The 15,000-nt window shown below is 36.1% G+C and overlaps 1 protein-coding gene across 3 annotated transcripts in view; it reads left to right on the top strand.

Moving 5' to 3' along the window:
* The window catches only part of LOC755701 (TBC1 domain family member 9B), a 33,562-nt gene that overhangs the window by 5,887 nt on the left and 12,675 nt on the right, over positions 1-15,000 (top strand). For 2 of the 3 annotated variants that reach the window (XM_030993211.1, XM_030993212.1), the window contains exons 4-18: positions 996-1,097; positions 2,147-2,230; positions 3,073-3,206; positions 3,817-4,019; positions 4,305-4,376; positions 4,880-5,012; positions 5,674-5,784; positions 6,193-6,281; positions 6,784-6,905; positions 9,269-9,361; positions 10,377-10,533; positions 12,218-12,326; positions 13,075-13,169; positions 13,571-13,665; positions 14,574-14,720. In XM_030993211.1, coding sequence (XP_030849071.1) covers positions 996-1,097; positions 2,147-2,230; positions 3,073-3,206; positions 3,817-4,019; positions 4,305-4,376; positions 4,880-5,012; positions 5,674-5,784; positions 6,193-6,281; positions 6,784-6,905; positions 9,269-9,361; positions 10,377-10,533; positions 12,218-12,326; positions 13,075-13,169; positions 13,571-13,665; positions 14,574-14,720 — 1,746 coding nt within the window. The remainder of the gene's footprint in view (positions 1-995; positions 1,098-2,146; positions 2,231-3,072; positions 3,207-3,816; positions 4,020-4,304; positions 4,377-4,879; positions 5,013-5,673; positions 5,785-6,192; positions 6,282-6,783; positions 6,906-9,268; positions 9,362-10,376; positions 10,534-12,217; positions 12,327-13,074; positions 13,170-13,570; positions 13,666-14,573; positions 14,721-15,000) is intronic. The other variant, XM_030993213.1, reaches the window with a different exon arrangement.

The following is a 15,000-nucleotide window of genomic DNA, read 5'->3' as shown; positions in this document are numbered from 1 at the left end:
TTTTACCTTTGTTAGATGAGGTTGATTCTTTTATAGCAGACTTTAGAACCATAAAGATCGCAGAAATAAACCTTAAAGGTAATACAATGTTTTGGGAAAATTTGAAAATGGACGGATAGCGAATTTTTTAAATGTTGATATATTTGGATGCCCCTGAGGATGTATTATAAGCACTAGAAAATTTAGCTCCTAAAACACTTCTGCTTTCAAGATAAATTAAGTATCAAAATTTACTGGTGCTCCCGGTAAATTCCAAATAGCGCCTCTACGGCTATCCAATGGTAGCTGCGACCATGAAAATCTCAGAATGTGCAGTTGTGGTGTATAATTTCCAACGGGTATAGCCAATCAGTCGAATTTAGTCAAGAAACATTGTTTTAAGGCTAAATTAGTATATTAACCTTGAGAGGGAGCTATACAACATAAAGAGTTTAGTATTTACAATTTCATCACTCAATTTCAACTGCCTCCAACCACTGAATATCGTTGATCGCATATGCTTCCAATCTGTTCATTTGAACCAAATTCGTGAACCCACACCAAAACTTTGTATTACCTTTAAGCCTCTGAATTCATCCCTACTGCGTATTTAAATTCAATTTAATGCCCAGGAAATACAGGAAATTGCTAATAGCTCATGTTTTCCAAACAAAGTTGACCCTATATTTTTTCATAGCCAACTTTATCCTGTTGTCATACATGTAGATAAATTTAGTTTTGTTTAAGATGTGACACATTGTTTGAAGTGTTATAATGGAACTTTTTTATGCATCAGCACTTTGTCAAAATTCTGGAATTTTAAAATGTAAATGCTTATTATATTTTTTATGATAAATTTTTATCTACCTCTATTTTTAATATTTATATTTTGTGTCATATTATTATTTATATGTTTACTTGGTTGTTTGGGATGTTAGTAGTGGTTTAATTTATGTCTCTATGTCTAGTATTATCTTTATTTACCTCTATTTTTACTATTTATATTTTTACTCCAGATAACTTTGAAGCAGACGAGGATGTGACCGAGTTTGTGAAGTGTAAGATAGAGAGCCTGGTGGCCAACGTAGAAACGGCAACACCCACAGAGACTAAAGAAGGTAAAAACTTTTAATTCCTTAAAGACACAATAGGCCTGTTTTCATCAGCTCGAGATTGCCGAATAACCCGCTATTTAAACTATACCGATCGCAAATTATCCAGCTAATTTGCATCTTCATCAGCCCGCAGTTGCAATTTGCGGGATATTGTGCATTTTGCTGTCATCAGGCCTGATAAAAACCCGATTTAAATCGGTTTCCCAATTTTTGTTTTCTTCCTGATTAAAATTTTTTTTTTTTTAAATCCAGATTTTTTTTTTTTTTTTACCACATTTTTTTCTTCTTACCTATTTTATCCCGATTTCCCTTTTATTTCCCTATTCTTCCATATTTTGCACTATTTTTTTCCCAATTTTCCCAATTTTCTTACTCAAAAAGGGGAATGTTGTTAGATGCCATTTTTTCCCCGCTAATCCTCTTCTTTCTTTTTTTACTCAAGGGGGGCGTGGTTTTAAGGGAAAACAAAAAAACTTTTTTTTTTTTAGTGCTCACTATCACCCCTGTGCCATTGACCACCAGAAGTTGAATACTGCAACGTGTGTGTTCATGTAGGCAATCAGTCTGGGTAATAATAATGATCATTTAGGGGCGCTAAAACCAAAAAGTACCATAGCGCTTGCAAAAATACAGAATGTTAAGAGAAACATGAAATACATAGACTCCTAAAAATAGGTAAATTACTGAGGGAAGAGGTATTTCTTAAGGGGTCTTTTTCAAAGAGGCAAGACAGGTTAATTGGGATAACTTTCGACCTTTGACTTGTTTTTCAATTATAAACTCTGTACATGCAGGTAGTAAGTTATCTTTGAAAGTAAATTAAAGCCCAACAAATTTTTGTTGATCAGACCAGTCATTGCTTGCTTAAACACTAAACACTGTCACTTTTCTGTGAGTGTATTGTGAATAACCTCCAATTTTCAAAACTGTTTTCCAAATGTGTCTTTATATCATGTAATCTTTTTTAGTCAAATTTCTTTAGTGTTCATTTCTTTTCTTCATCTGATTGTTGATACATGTATGTTGACCTTCATCTATTTCTTATTGTGTAGATGAAGAGAGCAAACGTTTCAAGGCCGCCTCTGATAAATGGAGACGGCTCTTCAACATACCCGAAGACGAGAAGCTTGTCAACTGTAAGTACAAATTAAATTGATTTCTAAACAAAAATTATATTTTTCAATTACTTGAGGCCTAAGAAAGAAAATAATAAACTAAAGCGATGCTGTTCTGTTACCATGTTTTCACAAAAGGTATCACAAAAGTTAGAGTTCAATAGACAAATTTGTTGTTGATCGTTGATGTACTATGAGTCATTTTAAGATACTGTTCCCCTTTTATTTGTTATTTTAATGAGTGTCCCATTAATCCCCGCAAATAATTTAGCCATTTTAAATTTCAAGTAAAAGGACAAGAAATTTCTATTCAAAACATTTGGAGATGCTTTCAAGCTCAATGTTTTAAAGGATTGAGGCGGTCTGGGGCAATAATGATAATCAACTAGTATATGGTTGTTTGTCTTGTAACTTATTTCTTTATAAAGACCTTTCTAATAGAACTATGTAAAAAATACCAATGATGCCGATGCAATGAAAATATAACATTTTCATTTTGGGATCTTACTGTTTAGATACAATACTATTAGAGCTCTGGAAAAAACACAGACAAATATCATGTTATTTTTTTTTCTTCAAACAATATAAAAATCTATCAAAAATAATATCGCTAGTGACATTCGTTTGTCTCGCAATGTATCATCAACAAGGGATCTAAAAGATCACAACGTTTCGAGTGCCGCTGCTACACTTTGTCAGGTGATAGCAGCAGCACACAAAACGTTGTGATCTTTTAGATCCCCTGTTGACCATACATTGCGAGACAAACGAATGTCACTAGCGATAATATTTTGATACAATATCCGCAACAAGTAATATATTTAGCATTAATATAAAAAGGCTTTCTCTTTTTACCTCTGTAGATTACTCATGCAGTTACTGGAAGGGTCGCGTCCCTCGTCAAGGCTGGCTCTACCTCAGCGTGGACCACTTCTGTTTCTATTCCTTCCTGATGGGGACCGAGTCCAGACTCCAGATCAGGTGGACTGAGGTTACTGTAAGTTTATACCCAGGACCTCTTCCACTAAGTCTGTACAATACAAAGGCGCATTAATTGTGTGCAATACTCTTAAAACCCCACTGCACTACTTATAGCTACTTGCGCCCTCTAAATAGCAAACAATACCTAATCGGTGACCATTGGTCCCCCATGATACCCTTTTTCTTAATATGTTAATTGAAAGCTGATTTGATGAGATAACCATCTGTCAGTGACCATGCAGGGAGGTCTAATCACTCCTGGCCAAACTAGGGCAGAGGGGCTTTAAATGGATATATTTCCTTTGACTCTACAAATAAATACACTCTAACAGGCATGTTTTGTTAAAATATCTCTTTTTGAGAATTGACACTAGGCAGGCAGTATATAAAGAAAAATACAGTGAAACCTGTATAATATATGAATAAAGCAACCTCCCAAGGGAAACACAAAAAGTGGTCTTTGTAGGAAGGTGGTCTTTGTAGACAGGTTCCTTTAGTACACGTTTCAATGAGAAACCATTTTCAAGGGAAACAAAAAAATGTGGTCTTTGTAGACAGGTGGTCACTAAAGCAGGTTTGACTGTATTAGTTTATTCACCATCTCCCTTTCCCTTCCCCCACCCCAGCACCTAGAGAGGAGTAACTCTATCCTCTTCCCGGAGAGCATCAGAGCCAAGACGAGAGAGGGGCATTCCTACTTCTCCATGTTCGTCCATCCCGAGGAGACGTTCCAACTCATGCAGCAGCTCGCTAACCTGGCCATGAGACAGCTCCTATCGGAGGAAGGATTCTCAGAAGACCTCAATCTGCCAGATCGCTCAAAAGTCAAGTATGTGAATGCTCCCATATGTAATATTGCAGTGTGTAGAAAATTTAGGGAATGTTTGAAACGTGAGATAAGTGTTGTACATGTACCTGTCAGCCATGAGAAAGCTATATCTATACCTGTGGTTATATGAGCAAGTGTGGGCTTGTAAAAATGACTATATTAATAATGTATATACATGCATGATTTGTATACTGATTTTTATTCTAGATGGTTTAATAATTCTAATTGAAAAAAAAATATAATAATCTTGATATTTATGAATGAAACATTTTTGTTTTTCTTCAGGAAAAAAGCCCCAAAGAAGGTTTCCTCCCTCAAGCGAGATCTAGATGCTCGAGCACGAACTGAAGCTTACAGGTAAGAATTGAATTGAATTGAATCGAAATGAATTAAATTGAATTGAATAGAAATGAATCGAATTGAATTGAATTGAATTAAAATGAATTGAATTGAATCAAAATGAATTGAATTGAATCGAATTGAATTGAATTGAATCGAATTGAATTGAATTGAATTAAAATGAATTGAATTGAATCAAAATGAATTGAATTGAATTGAATTGAATAGAAATGAATCGAATTGAATTGAATCGAAATGAATTGAATTGAATTGAATTGAATTGAATCAAATTGAATTGAATTGAATTGAATCGAATTGAATTGAACCAAAATGAATTGAATTGAATTGAATTGAATTGAATTTATTTCCACATCTCCATTTTAAAGATAAGCTTGAGTCTGGTAATGATAGAAAATAAATTCTCACAGAATACAACAGACCTTACTGTACATGGATGTGTAGGAATTTAGTAAATATGATATGAATGAACTAATCCCTCCTCTTCTTATCCTGGCTGTTAGGAGGGTGTTCCGTCTACCGGTAGGCGAGAAGTTGGACGGCAATATCCCATGTACGCTGTGGGCCCCGTACAACAAGTCAAACATTGGAGGTACCATGTATCTCTCTAGGAATTACATCTGTTTCGCAAGCAGGGTGAGTGGTGGTGGTGATGGCGATGGTAGTGGTGATGGTGTTGGTGGTGGTAGTGGTGGTGGTGATACTGATGATGGTGGTGGTGGTGGTGGTGGTGGTGATGGTGGTGGTGGTGGTGGTGGTGGTGGTGGTGCTGATGGTGGTGGTGGTGGTGATGGTGGTGGTGGTGGTAGTGATGGTGTTGATGGTGGTGGTAGTGGCGATGGTGGTAGTGATGGTGGTAGTGATGGTGGTAGTGATGGTGGTGGTGATGGTAGTGGTGGTAATGGTGGTGGTGGTGGTGGTGGTGATGGTGGTGATGATGGTGGAAGTGGTGATGGTGGTGGTGGTGGTTATGATGATGATCATCATCATTGTGGTGCAAATTATTCAGCTGTTGTGGAGGAGAAGGGTTAGGGTAACAATGATGACGATGGTGGTTATAATGATGATAATGGTGAAGATGATACTAAATATGATGATGGTGCTAATGAGATGCTGATTGTAATGATGATGATGATGATGATGATGATGAGGAGGAGGATTATTGAGATGATATTGTTACTTGAGTTGGTATTTGTAATGTTTTTGATGATGATAAACACAATGTGTTAAATGTGTGACTTTCAGAAACATTCTTATCAATTAATATTTTGTTTTCTTTTTGTCATTCTCTTTACAGATTAAGAACCTGGTGCATGTGCAAATTCCTATGAGAGATGTGACGGTCGTAGAGAAGGTTGAGAATTCATCCCTCATCACCCAGGGACTTCATATATCAACTAGAGCTAAGGTAAGAGGGAGAGTTGATATGGTTGTGGCGGTGGTGATGGTGGTGGTGACGGTGGTGGTGGTGGTGGCGGTGATGAGGAAGCTGATAATGGTGGAGAAATGTGACAGTCGTAGAGAAAGTCGAGAATTCATCCCTTATCACCCAGGGACTTCATATATCAACTAGAACTAAGGTAAGAGGGAGAATTGATGGTAACGAGGGTGGTGGAAGTGGTGGTAGTGGTGATGGTAGTGGTGATGGTGGTGGTGATGGTGATGGTTGTGGTGGCTAGGGTGATGGTGATAGTGGTGGTGGTGGTAGTGATGGTGATGGTGGTGGTGGTGACGGAGAAGATAAGGATGATGATGATTATGGTGATGATTTTGGTGGTAATACTGATTTTGATTTTCACTATTCTTTTATTTACAGATGACTTTCCTTTTTGCCCAGCTAACTGAAAGGGATTTTCTGGTCCAGCATATTGCTGACTTTCTGGCAAAAACAACTGAAAATGCAAGGTAATATTCAAAAAACATATACAGTTAACATCTAAAGTATTCATACCAGTTGTGACTTTGTTAACTCAGTAACATTGCCTCAGATTCTGAAACAAAATCCTGGATTGAGCTCATGCTGCAATCATCATTATAAACCTGTAGGTCAGTCAGGAATCCCATGACTTTTACAAGCCGATCGCCTGTCTGATTATCAAGATATTTATGATTGGAAATCGAAATTTCATTTCCTAATGGGTTTTATAACACTACAGTCTATTGGGAAGAAGGAATATGGTAAAACCGGTCACTCTAAGATTGTTACTTTTTTGAGGCACTTCATGATCATTTTGAGGCACAATTTTTTAGGGCCTTAATATCACACCATATCACGAATACTGATAACACGTAGGCCCATGCATCTCAGATTTAATATTGTTAAACGATGCCATTAACCAATGTAGGGAAGTTTCACACAACTTCAAGCAAATAAATACTGTTATTTGATTTTGCTATGGTTATACAGGCCTACGGGAGACAGCATCTCTATAGCCTCGTCGAACGAAGGCAGTATGACAATCCCACATCGCACGACCTCTGACCCCTTGCAAAGCATACTGGGTACAAGCTACGGTAGCAACGAGAGTGGTAAGAGTCAAAACGTTGGAAATTTTGTGTGTGTGTTTTTGGTCGTAAGAAAACTCCAAGGAGCATTCTGTGTGTCCATGGGGGGTGTTTCACAAAGATCCTAAGTTGAACTTATCTCTTAGTTGGACTTAAAAGTTATGGAAACCCGTAAGCATCTATGAAAATATTTTGTAAAAGTTATTTTAAAAGCATAAAATGTTGATTCAAATCTTTCATATTTTCTATTATCAAGGAGATTTCATGTTCTTGATGAGGAGTTTATAAAAAGTCTAAGATACTTGAATTTTTGCTTTTGAATACATTTTATTTTTAAGGCTACAAATGGCTCTCCATAATATTTAAGTCTAACTTAAACTGAAGTTCGACTTGGGATCTTTGTGAAACTTCCCCATGCTTTGTTTCTTTCTCAATACCTGGCAGTAAATAGTTTATGGTTCTTGATCTTTTAAATAAATGTATCTTCTTTGTTCAGTGTACAACACATGCTTTGGCAACAATTGCTTTGCCATCACTAACCAAAGTCCTAGCTTCAACATTGGACCTTACACTGTTCTAAACCCCTAACCCTAACACTGAACCTACCATAAAACACAGTCACAGAACCAAGTCTAGCCTTTGGAACAGTCATGAAATAAAGCCTGGCTTGATTTTTGCCGAAGCATGTGTCAGCCCACCTCTTATACTACATCTCTGCCTTTCAAATCCTCTTTCCCACCATGTCATATCAACTATATCTATATGTGTTTGTACCTTATGATGGCTCAGAAAATAACTGCTTTTGTTTCTTTTGTTTCTTTTGATGATTTTACAGTTTAACCTTAACATAAAATTTATTTAATTTTGATTGCTAGTCTGAGCCTATTTCCTTTGCTGATTCTACTACAAAAAGTGGCTTCTAAAAATGTTTTTAATACTATTGTGCTTGTGTATGTATTTCTACAACTACTACAAGCAGTATTGATGTAACAGTGTCTATTTAAATTTGCATGATTACCTTTTACAGAGCATTACTAATATTGCTAAAGATTCTTATATAATATTACCGGTAGATGGCTTTGAGTGTGATTCAAGAATATAATGCTTGAGCTATGACAATATTGAATGAGTCGGAGATGAGTGCAATATTTTTATAGCGAGAGCAATATTTTCTTGTATCACACAAAAACAAAAACATATAATGTCATTATTATGATCTATATCAGGCTGACTAGCGAAATAACAAAATTTGACTTAACTCAGTAAATATGGCTTTTTTGTGTGTGATATCAATATCGATATCAATAGTTGAAGTTCCTGAATGATTGAGCAATACGAAAACAATATTGGTCAGTCATCCGGGTACTGCGCTAAAGATATAGATGATAATACATGTTACCACAAGTTATATACCGGTATATACTTTTTCTATTCTTTCAACATTTTTGTTTCATAACAAATGCATGTTTACCTTTGTGTTCATTTTTCCAGCTTCCCTTGTGTCATTCCCTTTTTTCCATGTAGTTCATTTTATTCTGAAAGTTTCATTAATTGAAAAATGTCGAGTTAGATAAGGATTGAAAAACTGATTAAAAGAAGAGAAGGAAAGGTTAATAATAACCAGTTCCTAAATGTTTAAACATCATACAGAATCAAGTGGTTATGTTTCAACAAATTTTGTATTGTATTCAATTATACAAGTGTCGAACGATTATAAAAAAGATCAGAACATTTTGTTTTGTGCTTTTATCTTCCAAGCTACCATAGGAAGAAAGAGCAGAAATCAGTCCACAACTTCAGAGCATGACTGTTGATATATGAAATGCTTCTCATCAAAGTGTTGTAAAACTAAGCATTGAAGTCTTGAAGCTAACACCACAAGGCAAAATGCGAAGCCCTATGTTCTTTCACAAACCAAAAGTTTTGGACATTGTGTAATGTTTTTCTAAACTTTATTTCAGACTCGTTTTTATAGACATTATCTATAGAGTACCGAAGCTATGACATCATAAAAATGTATTTTTAGAATTTCTCAATTTTTACTTCATTTTCCGAAAGAACATCACAAATAATGTCCAAATGTTGAAAACCAGCTGAGATATGAACATCTGAATAATTAGAGTTCCTATAGGCAATCTTTTTATTCAGATGTTCACATATTCAATTGATTTTCAACATTTGGACATTATTTTTGATGCTCTTTCAGAAAATGAAGTAAAAATTGAGAATTCTCAAAAAAAGTTTTTTGATGCCGTCGCACTTCACCACCCTGTACTGTTATCTTCGTTGGTAGTTGAAGTGGGGAACTGATTCTTTCAACTCTTCAGGAAATAATTTCCATGATTTTATGTTTTCTTTTGTTCAATCTGGCTTCATCTTCGCATCAGATCCCGACCCTTCTCCTGCATCTACTAACTACTCATCCATGATGTATTACTCTACTGTGATAACAGACCTCAACGATTATGATAATAGTGCATGTGAGTTGCATAGTAATCGTGTGTGTTTTGGTGGGTTTGTTCACACACATTGATATTTCCCTTGCTCTATCTGTCTTTAAGCGAATATTTAAAGAGTACTCATCCATGATGTACTACTCTACTGTGTTAACAGACCTCAACGATTATGATAATAGTGCATGTGAGTTCCATAATAATCGTGTGTGTTTTGGTGGGTGTGTTCATACACATTGATATTTTCCTTGCTCTATCTGTTTTAAAGCAAATATATAAAAACTATTTATCCATGATGTATTACTCTACAGTGTTAACAGACCTCAACGATTATGATAATAGTGCATGTGAGTTCCATAGTAATCGTGTGTGTTTTTATGGGTCCGTTCACACATTGACATTTCTCTTGCTTTATCTATTTGAAGCAAATATATAAACACTCCATCTTTTTATTTGACCTATACTGTACATTTACAACATCTTATATCATGGGAAAATTGAACCAATTATTTTTGCTTAGCTTTGTTTTATATTTCTTTCTGAAAGGGTACTATCCCTGTGTGTTATTAAGAAACTCATCCAATTTTCATGTTGCATTATGTATCTCTTTGATATTCCATTGCTTGCCTTTAACAGTCTAACCTCTATTATTTGTTATTTTGTAATACAGATCTGTCATAATAATTTAATAACATTACATGTACTAGTATTCAAGAATAATATTTACTTTGCTTTCATTTCCATAAAACATTACTTAAGATGATCATTATCAGGATTCATGCAATGTATACAGACTAATAATGTGAAGGCAAAGCATGTCCATTAATCTAAACATACAACCAATTTACATGTAGAACCCTGCTGCAAATGTACTTGTACATGTATTGAATATTCTTGTTATGTGTATTTGATATACAGGTTGTAGATATATTTAAAAGTCATGTGTGTGGATATTCATGATGTATATTGAATATTCTTGAGGTATATTGAATATTCATAGTATATTCGATATTCATGAATATGTAATGAATATTCATTGCAGCTGGTGAAACAAGCAGCGAACCAGCCAATCACAGCATGGCATTCCAGCTCCAACCTGCCTTAGTGAAGCTGTTCAATCGACGGGGGTCAGATGAGATCTCGGCCAGAGAGTCGGTGAAAGAACATCTATGGAACATGCACTTCAAGGAGTATGGAAGGTATGTAGGGAGAGTGAGTGAGAGAGAGAGAGAGAGAGAGAGGGGGGGGGGGGAGAGGTGGAGAGAGAGAGAGAAGAAAAAGAAGAAGAGAGGATAGGAAAGAGACGGAGAAAGAAATACATGTATATGTAGATCTATAGCAGGCCTTCTCAACTGGCGGCGCGCGCGCCACTTGTGGCGCGCGCGGTCAGTCGGAAAGGCGCGCGACTGTTGCAACAAAAAAAAGGAGGACAAAAAAAAACAAAAAAACAATAAAATTGTATATTAGAATTAAAAACTCAGCAAAATCAAAAAGACCCAGTCGAATTTGAACCCAAAATGTCTACTTAACAAACAAGGAAAAAGGGTTATTTAACCTTTTTGAACTGTTCTATACGACTCTTAAATTATCCTGAGCTCTAAACAAAAATAAGCTGACGATGTGCTACCAATTTTAACATTGCCAATCTCTGGAAAAATCTTGTTTCTGTTTGTTTGATTTTCACTTAATTTGGACAATTCCTGTTTGTATTGCACCGAAATAACTACATATAAATTTACCTCCAGTGTGAATGTACCCAGGAATTGTAAAAGAAATAAGATCGAAATATTTTGGAATAAAAAGGTGTTAAAATGCCACATCTGGACCTTTAGAAAGCCCTAAAAATCAGCTTCAGGGGGCTCTGCCCCCTGCACCCCCGTTCGTTGTCGAATCGATCGCTACGCTCTCTCGCAGCAAGATCAAACATACAGGTTGGCACTTCAACTTAAAATTCTTTTCATTTTGGCACTTCTAATAAACTAGTTGAGAAGGCCTGATCTATAGGGAGAGTCAGGAAAACACAAAGCAAATGAGGGGGAATGAATAGGGAATGGGACATAGAGAGAGAGAGAGAGGGAGAGAGAGAGGGAGAGAGAGAGGGAGAAAGAGAGTGAGAAAGAATGGTATCAGTAAAATTAATAGAGATATGAAGAAATACAACATACGAAAAAGAGAAATAGAGAATGGTCAGATGATCAAATTCATTATTTTGTTTTTTATACATTTTCTTAACTGATTTGTACCAAAATACTTTGTTTAGCTGTTTAAGGGGTTAGGCTCGATCGACTAACATGAACAACGAAAATAACAAATCCAAACCTGATTGGTTGATTGTCATGTTATTCCCACCCAGGGGGTGTAGAGGTGTCATTGAAAAATGGTTTAAAGCTTATCTGCCATAGTTTACAGGAGGGATTAGACTGCCCTACAAGGTCACCGGACAGGTGGTTATCTCATCAACTCAGCTCTCAGTTAACATAAGAAAAAGAGGATCATGGGGGACCAATGGTCACCGATTAGGCATTGTTTGTTATATAGAGGGCGCAAGTAGCTTCAAGTAGTGCAGTGGGCCTTTAAGCACTTGACTTGAATGTCAAGGGCTAAGGTATTAATCCAAACTTGCCACTCAATACCCAAGAGAGTAATGGGGACCTGGTAGGATGATGAAAGCATTTCTTTTGGTAATTGCCATATGCCATCATGATGACCACATGGTAGGAATGCTCCCCAGGGAGTGGAGATGGTGCACATTGTGCGTGAATGAATCTGATGACCGGGGTAACGATATCTGTAAAGCGCTTCGAGACGGTATTTCGTATTAAGCACTATATAAATCCAGATTATTATTATTATTATTATTGATTTTTTTTTGTTTTTTTGCAGGGGTGTATGCATGTATCGTACGGTAGAGACCCAGCATCTGATCGTCAAGGGTCTACCTGACAGCATACGAGGCGAGATGTGGATGCTATACTCTGGAGCCATCAATGAGGTAAGTCCTATTACTATATCAACTTATCCCCACCCATAGGATATTTTTGAATCATACATAAATTAGGCCAAAACAAAAAAGATGTTAACATGTAGTTTTTAAGCTTCTACCAACCTTAAATTTCTTATGCAAGCTTTCATCCACTCTTGTAGACTTTCTCAAGCTAAGTGATCAGTCTGTCATATTGCCCTTTGCGACCGACCCAAACAATTTACAATCTACGGTCGGCTTTTTTTTAATTTATTTTTTAAAGTCTTTTTAGAAACAAATATCAGCCCAAAGAGGAAAAAAAGGCACAAAAAAACAAAATTCAACCAACCAACGCAGGTGCTAGCACCTAAAGGGCAATACAACATCATTCTTTTTTAGGCCTTATATTGTTATCTTATCCCCACTCAGGTTGTGCCTGAGTAATTTAGTGTTTATTTATGAAATTCATTTGGCAACTACAGTATATCATACCCCCCCCCCCTGGTTAAAAATATGGTTAGCCCCTGTGTCAGGACTGTGTTTGCTTGCATTGGTATTTATCTATTCAAGTTTTGAACATGGACCCGTTTCACAAAGCTTTTTCCAATGACAAATGACAAAAATCAGTGACAAATCTGCTGATAACCAATCAGAAGCAAGGATTTCAGTTGCTTGTAACAAAAAATGTCATTTGTTATTGATGACAAGTTTTGTGAAACGTCATCGAAGGTATTATCAATATCCCTTTGAATTTTACTTTCATCTCCTGACCCATTAGATGGCTACCCAACCAGGCTACTACCAGTCGCTAGTTGAAAAGAGTCTGGGAAAGGAGACTATCGCGACAGACGAGATAGAGAGAGACCTACACAGGTAATCCTGATTTTTGCCTTTGATGATATATTTATTTCACGCATTTACAATTATAACACATTTTGATTTTTATCTTGTTTTGTATCAATGTATTCTGTATGTTTTGCATTGTAAAATGAGCAGCTTTGACTAGCTTTTGTGCTGCATGTTCAGTATTTTCTTTTCAAAATTTCAATAAACCTATTCAATCAATCAATCAAAAAATGTATATGCATGTATATGATGCATTAAACTTTGTATGATAATCAGTGAGTACACATATGGATGTACAATAATAGGTTAAACTTAGGAAGAAATACACTTGTATGCAGCGGCTGATAAGAAAATTATTTACCACAATATTGTAATTAATCTGTAATAATTCATCTTGATTAATATGCTTTAATTGTGATTTCCTTTAGATCCCTACCTGAGCACCCTGCCTTCCAGTCAGAGCTAGGTATAGCAGCCCTCAGGAGAGTTCTTACTGCCTATGCCTACCGCAACCCTACCATTGGTAAGTGCTGACTCTCAGAAATTCTAGTCCGGTACAGACGAAATATACACCATGCCTCCTACCTTCTGCATCCTACAATATTTGGATCGAATAGTTATACCCATTAATTGATTCATTACTGCCAAAGAAATAGTTAGCAATAGCAATATAAGATTTCATTTATGCTTAGATTGACTAGGACTCTCTACATATAGTGAAATGTTTATTGTAAGACCGCTCAAGGGAGACAGAAAAGTGGTCTTTACAGGCAGAAGGTCCTAGTGTGCAAATTTCTGTAATGCATATTTTCATGAGAAACACTTCAAAGGAAACAAACAATTTAGTCATTATGGACAAGGACTATTTCTTTGAAGGTGATCACTAGTAGTTTGACAGTTTTTTGTGTAATAGTAACTGAGTGCTCACATCTTGCTTGTGTTCTATAATTACACTGAAATGCGTATTTTAAATGAAATAGGGAAAAGGGAATCTCATTTCCTAAACAGTATATACATGATATACAGTCAAACCTGTCTATAGCGACCACCCAAGGGAAACAAAAAAAGTGGTCTTTGTAAACAGGTTCCTTTAGTACATGTTTCAATGAGAAACCATTTTTAAGGGAAACAAAAAATGTGGTCTTTGTAGACAGGTTTCTTTAGTACATGTTTCAATGAGAAACCATTTTCAAGGGAAACAAAAAATGTGGTCTTTGTAGACAGGTGGTCACTAAACCAGGTTTGACTGTTGTACTACTACTAATAATAACTTCTACATGTACATATATAGCACTTTTTATAAACAATTTATATCAATGATGCAAGTAAAAGTGAAATTATTAAACATAAGGTAACAAGGTAAGGCTACAATTTAAGAACTAGGTTGAATATGCCTTTTCCATTGGATTGGTTTTCTTTTCCTTTGCCTAGGTTACTGCCAAGCAATGAACATAGTCACATCGGTGCTGCTCCTGTATGCCAATGAAGAAGAGGCCTTCTGGCTTCTCACAGCCGTATGTGAACGGCTCCTACCAGACTACTACAACACAAGGGTCATAGGAGCCTTAGTTGATCAGGGTAGGTTCATGAACATCTAGAAATCTTTACCTCTGTGGAACATTCATGTAGCTACCATCAATATATTTCACAAAGGACTTTTTTCCCCTTTCCTTGGCCTATCAAGTTGCATTTTTTTTTTAAATGATCTCTGTTGCATGAGTTAGAGATATAATTTTGAATGCATTTATTTAGAAAATACTTGTAATGAAATATAATGTTATGCTATCCAAAATATAACTTGAATATGAATATGGGGAAGTGAGATGACTCAGTTGGTAAAGTGTCTGCTTGTCGGACC

The sequence above is a fragment of the Strongylocentrotus purpuratus genome, unplaced genomic scaffold, assembly GCF_000002235.5.
Source record: "Strongylocentrotus purpuratus isolate Spur 01 unplaced genomic scaffold, Spur_5.0 spur5_scaffold_20, whole genome shotgun sequence".
NCBI classification, from domain to species: domain Eukaryota; kingdom Metazoa; phylum Echinodermata; class Echinoidea; order Camarodonta; family Strongylocentrotidae; genus Strongylocentrotus; species Strongylocentrotus purpuratus.
The sequence above is the reverse complement of the archived record's forward strand: the minus strand, read 5'-3'. Positions and strand labels throughout refer to the sequence as shown.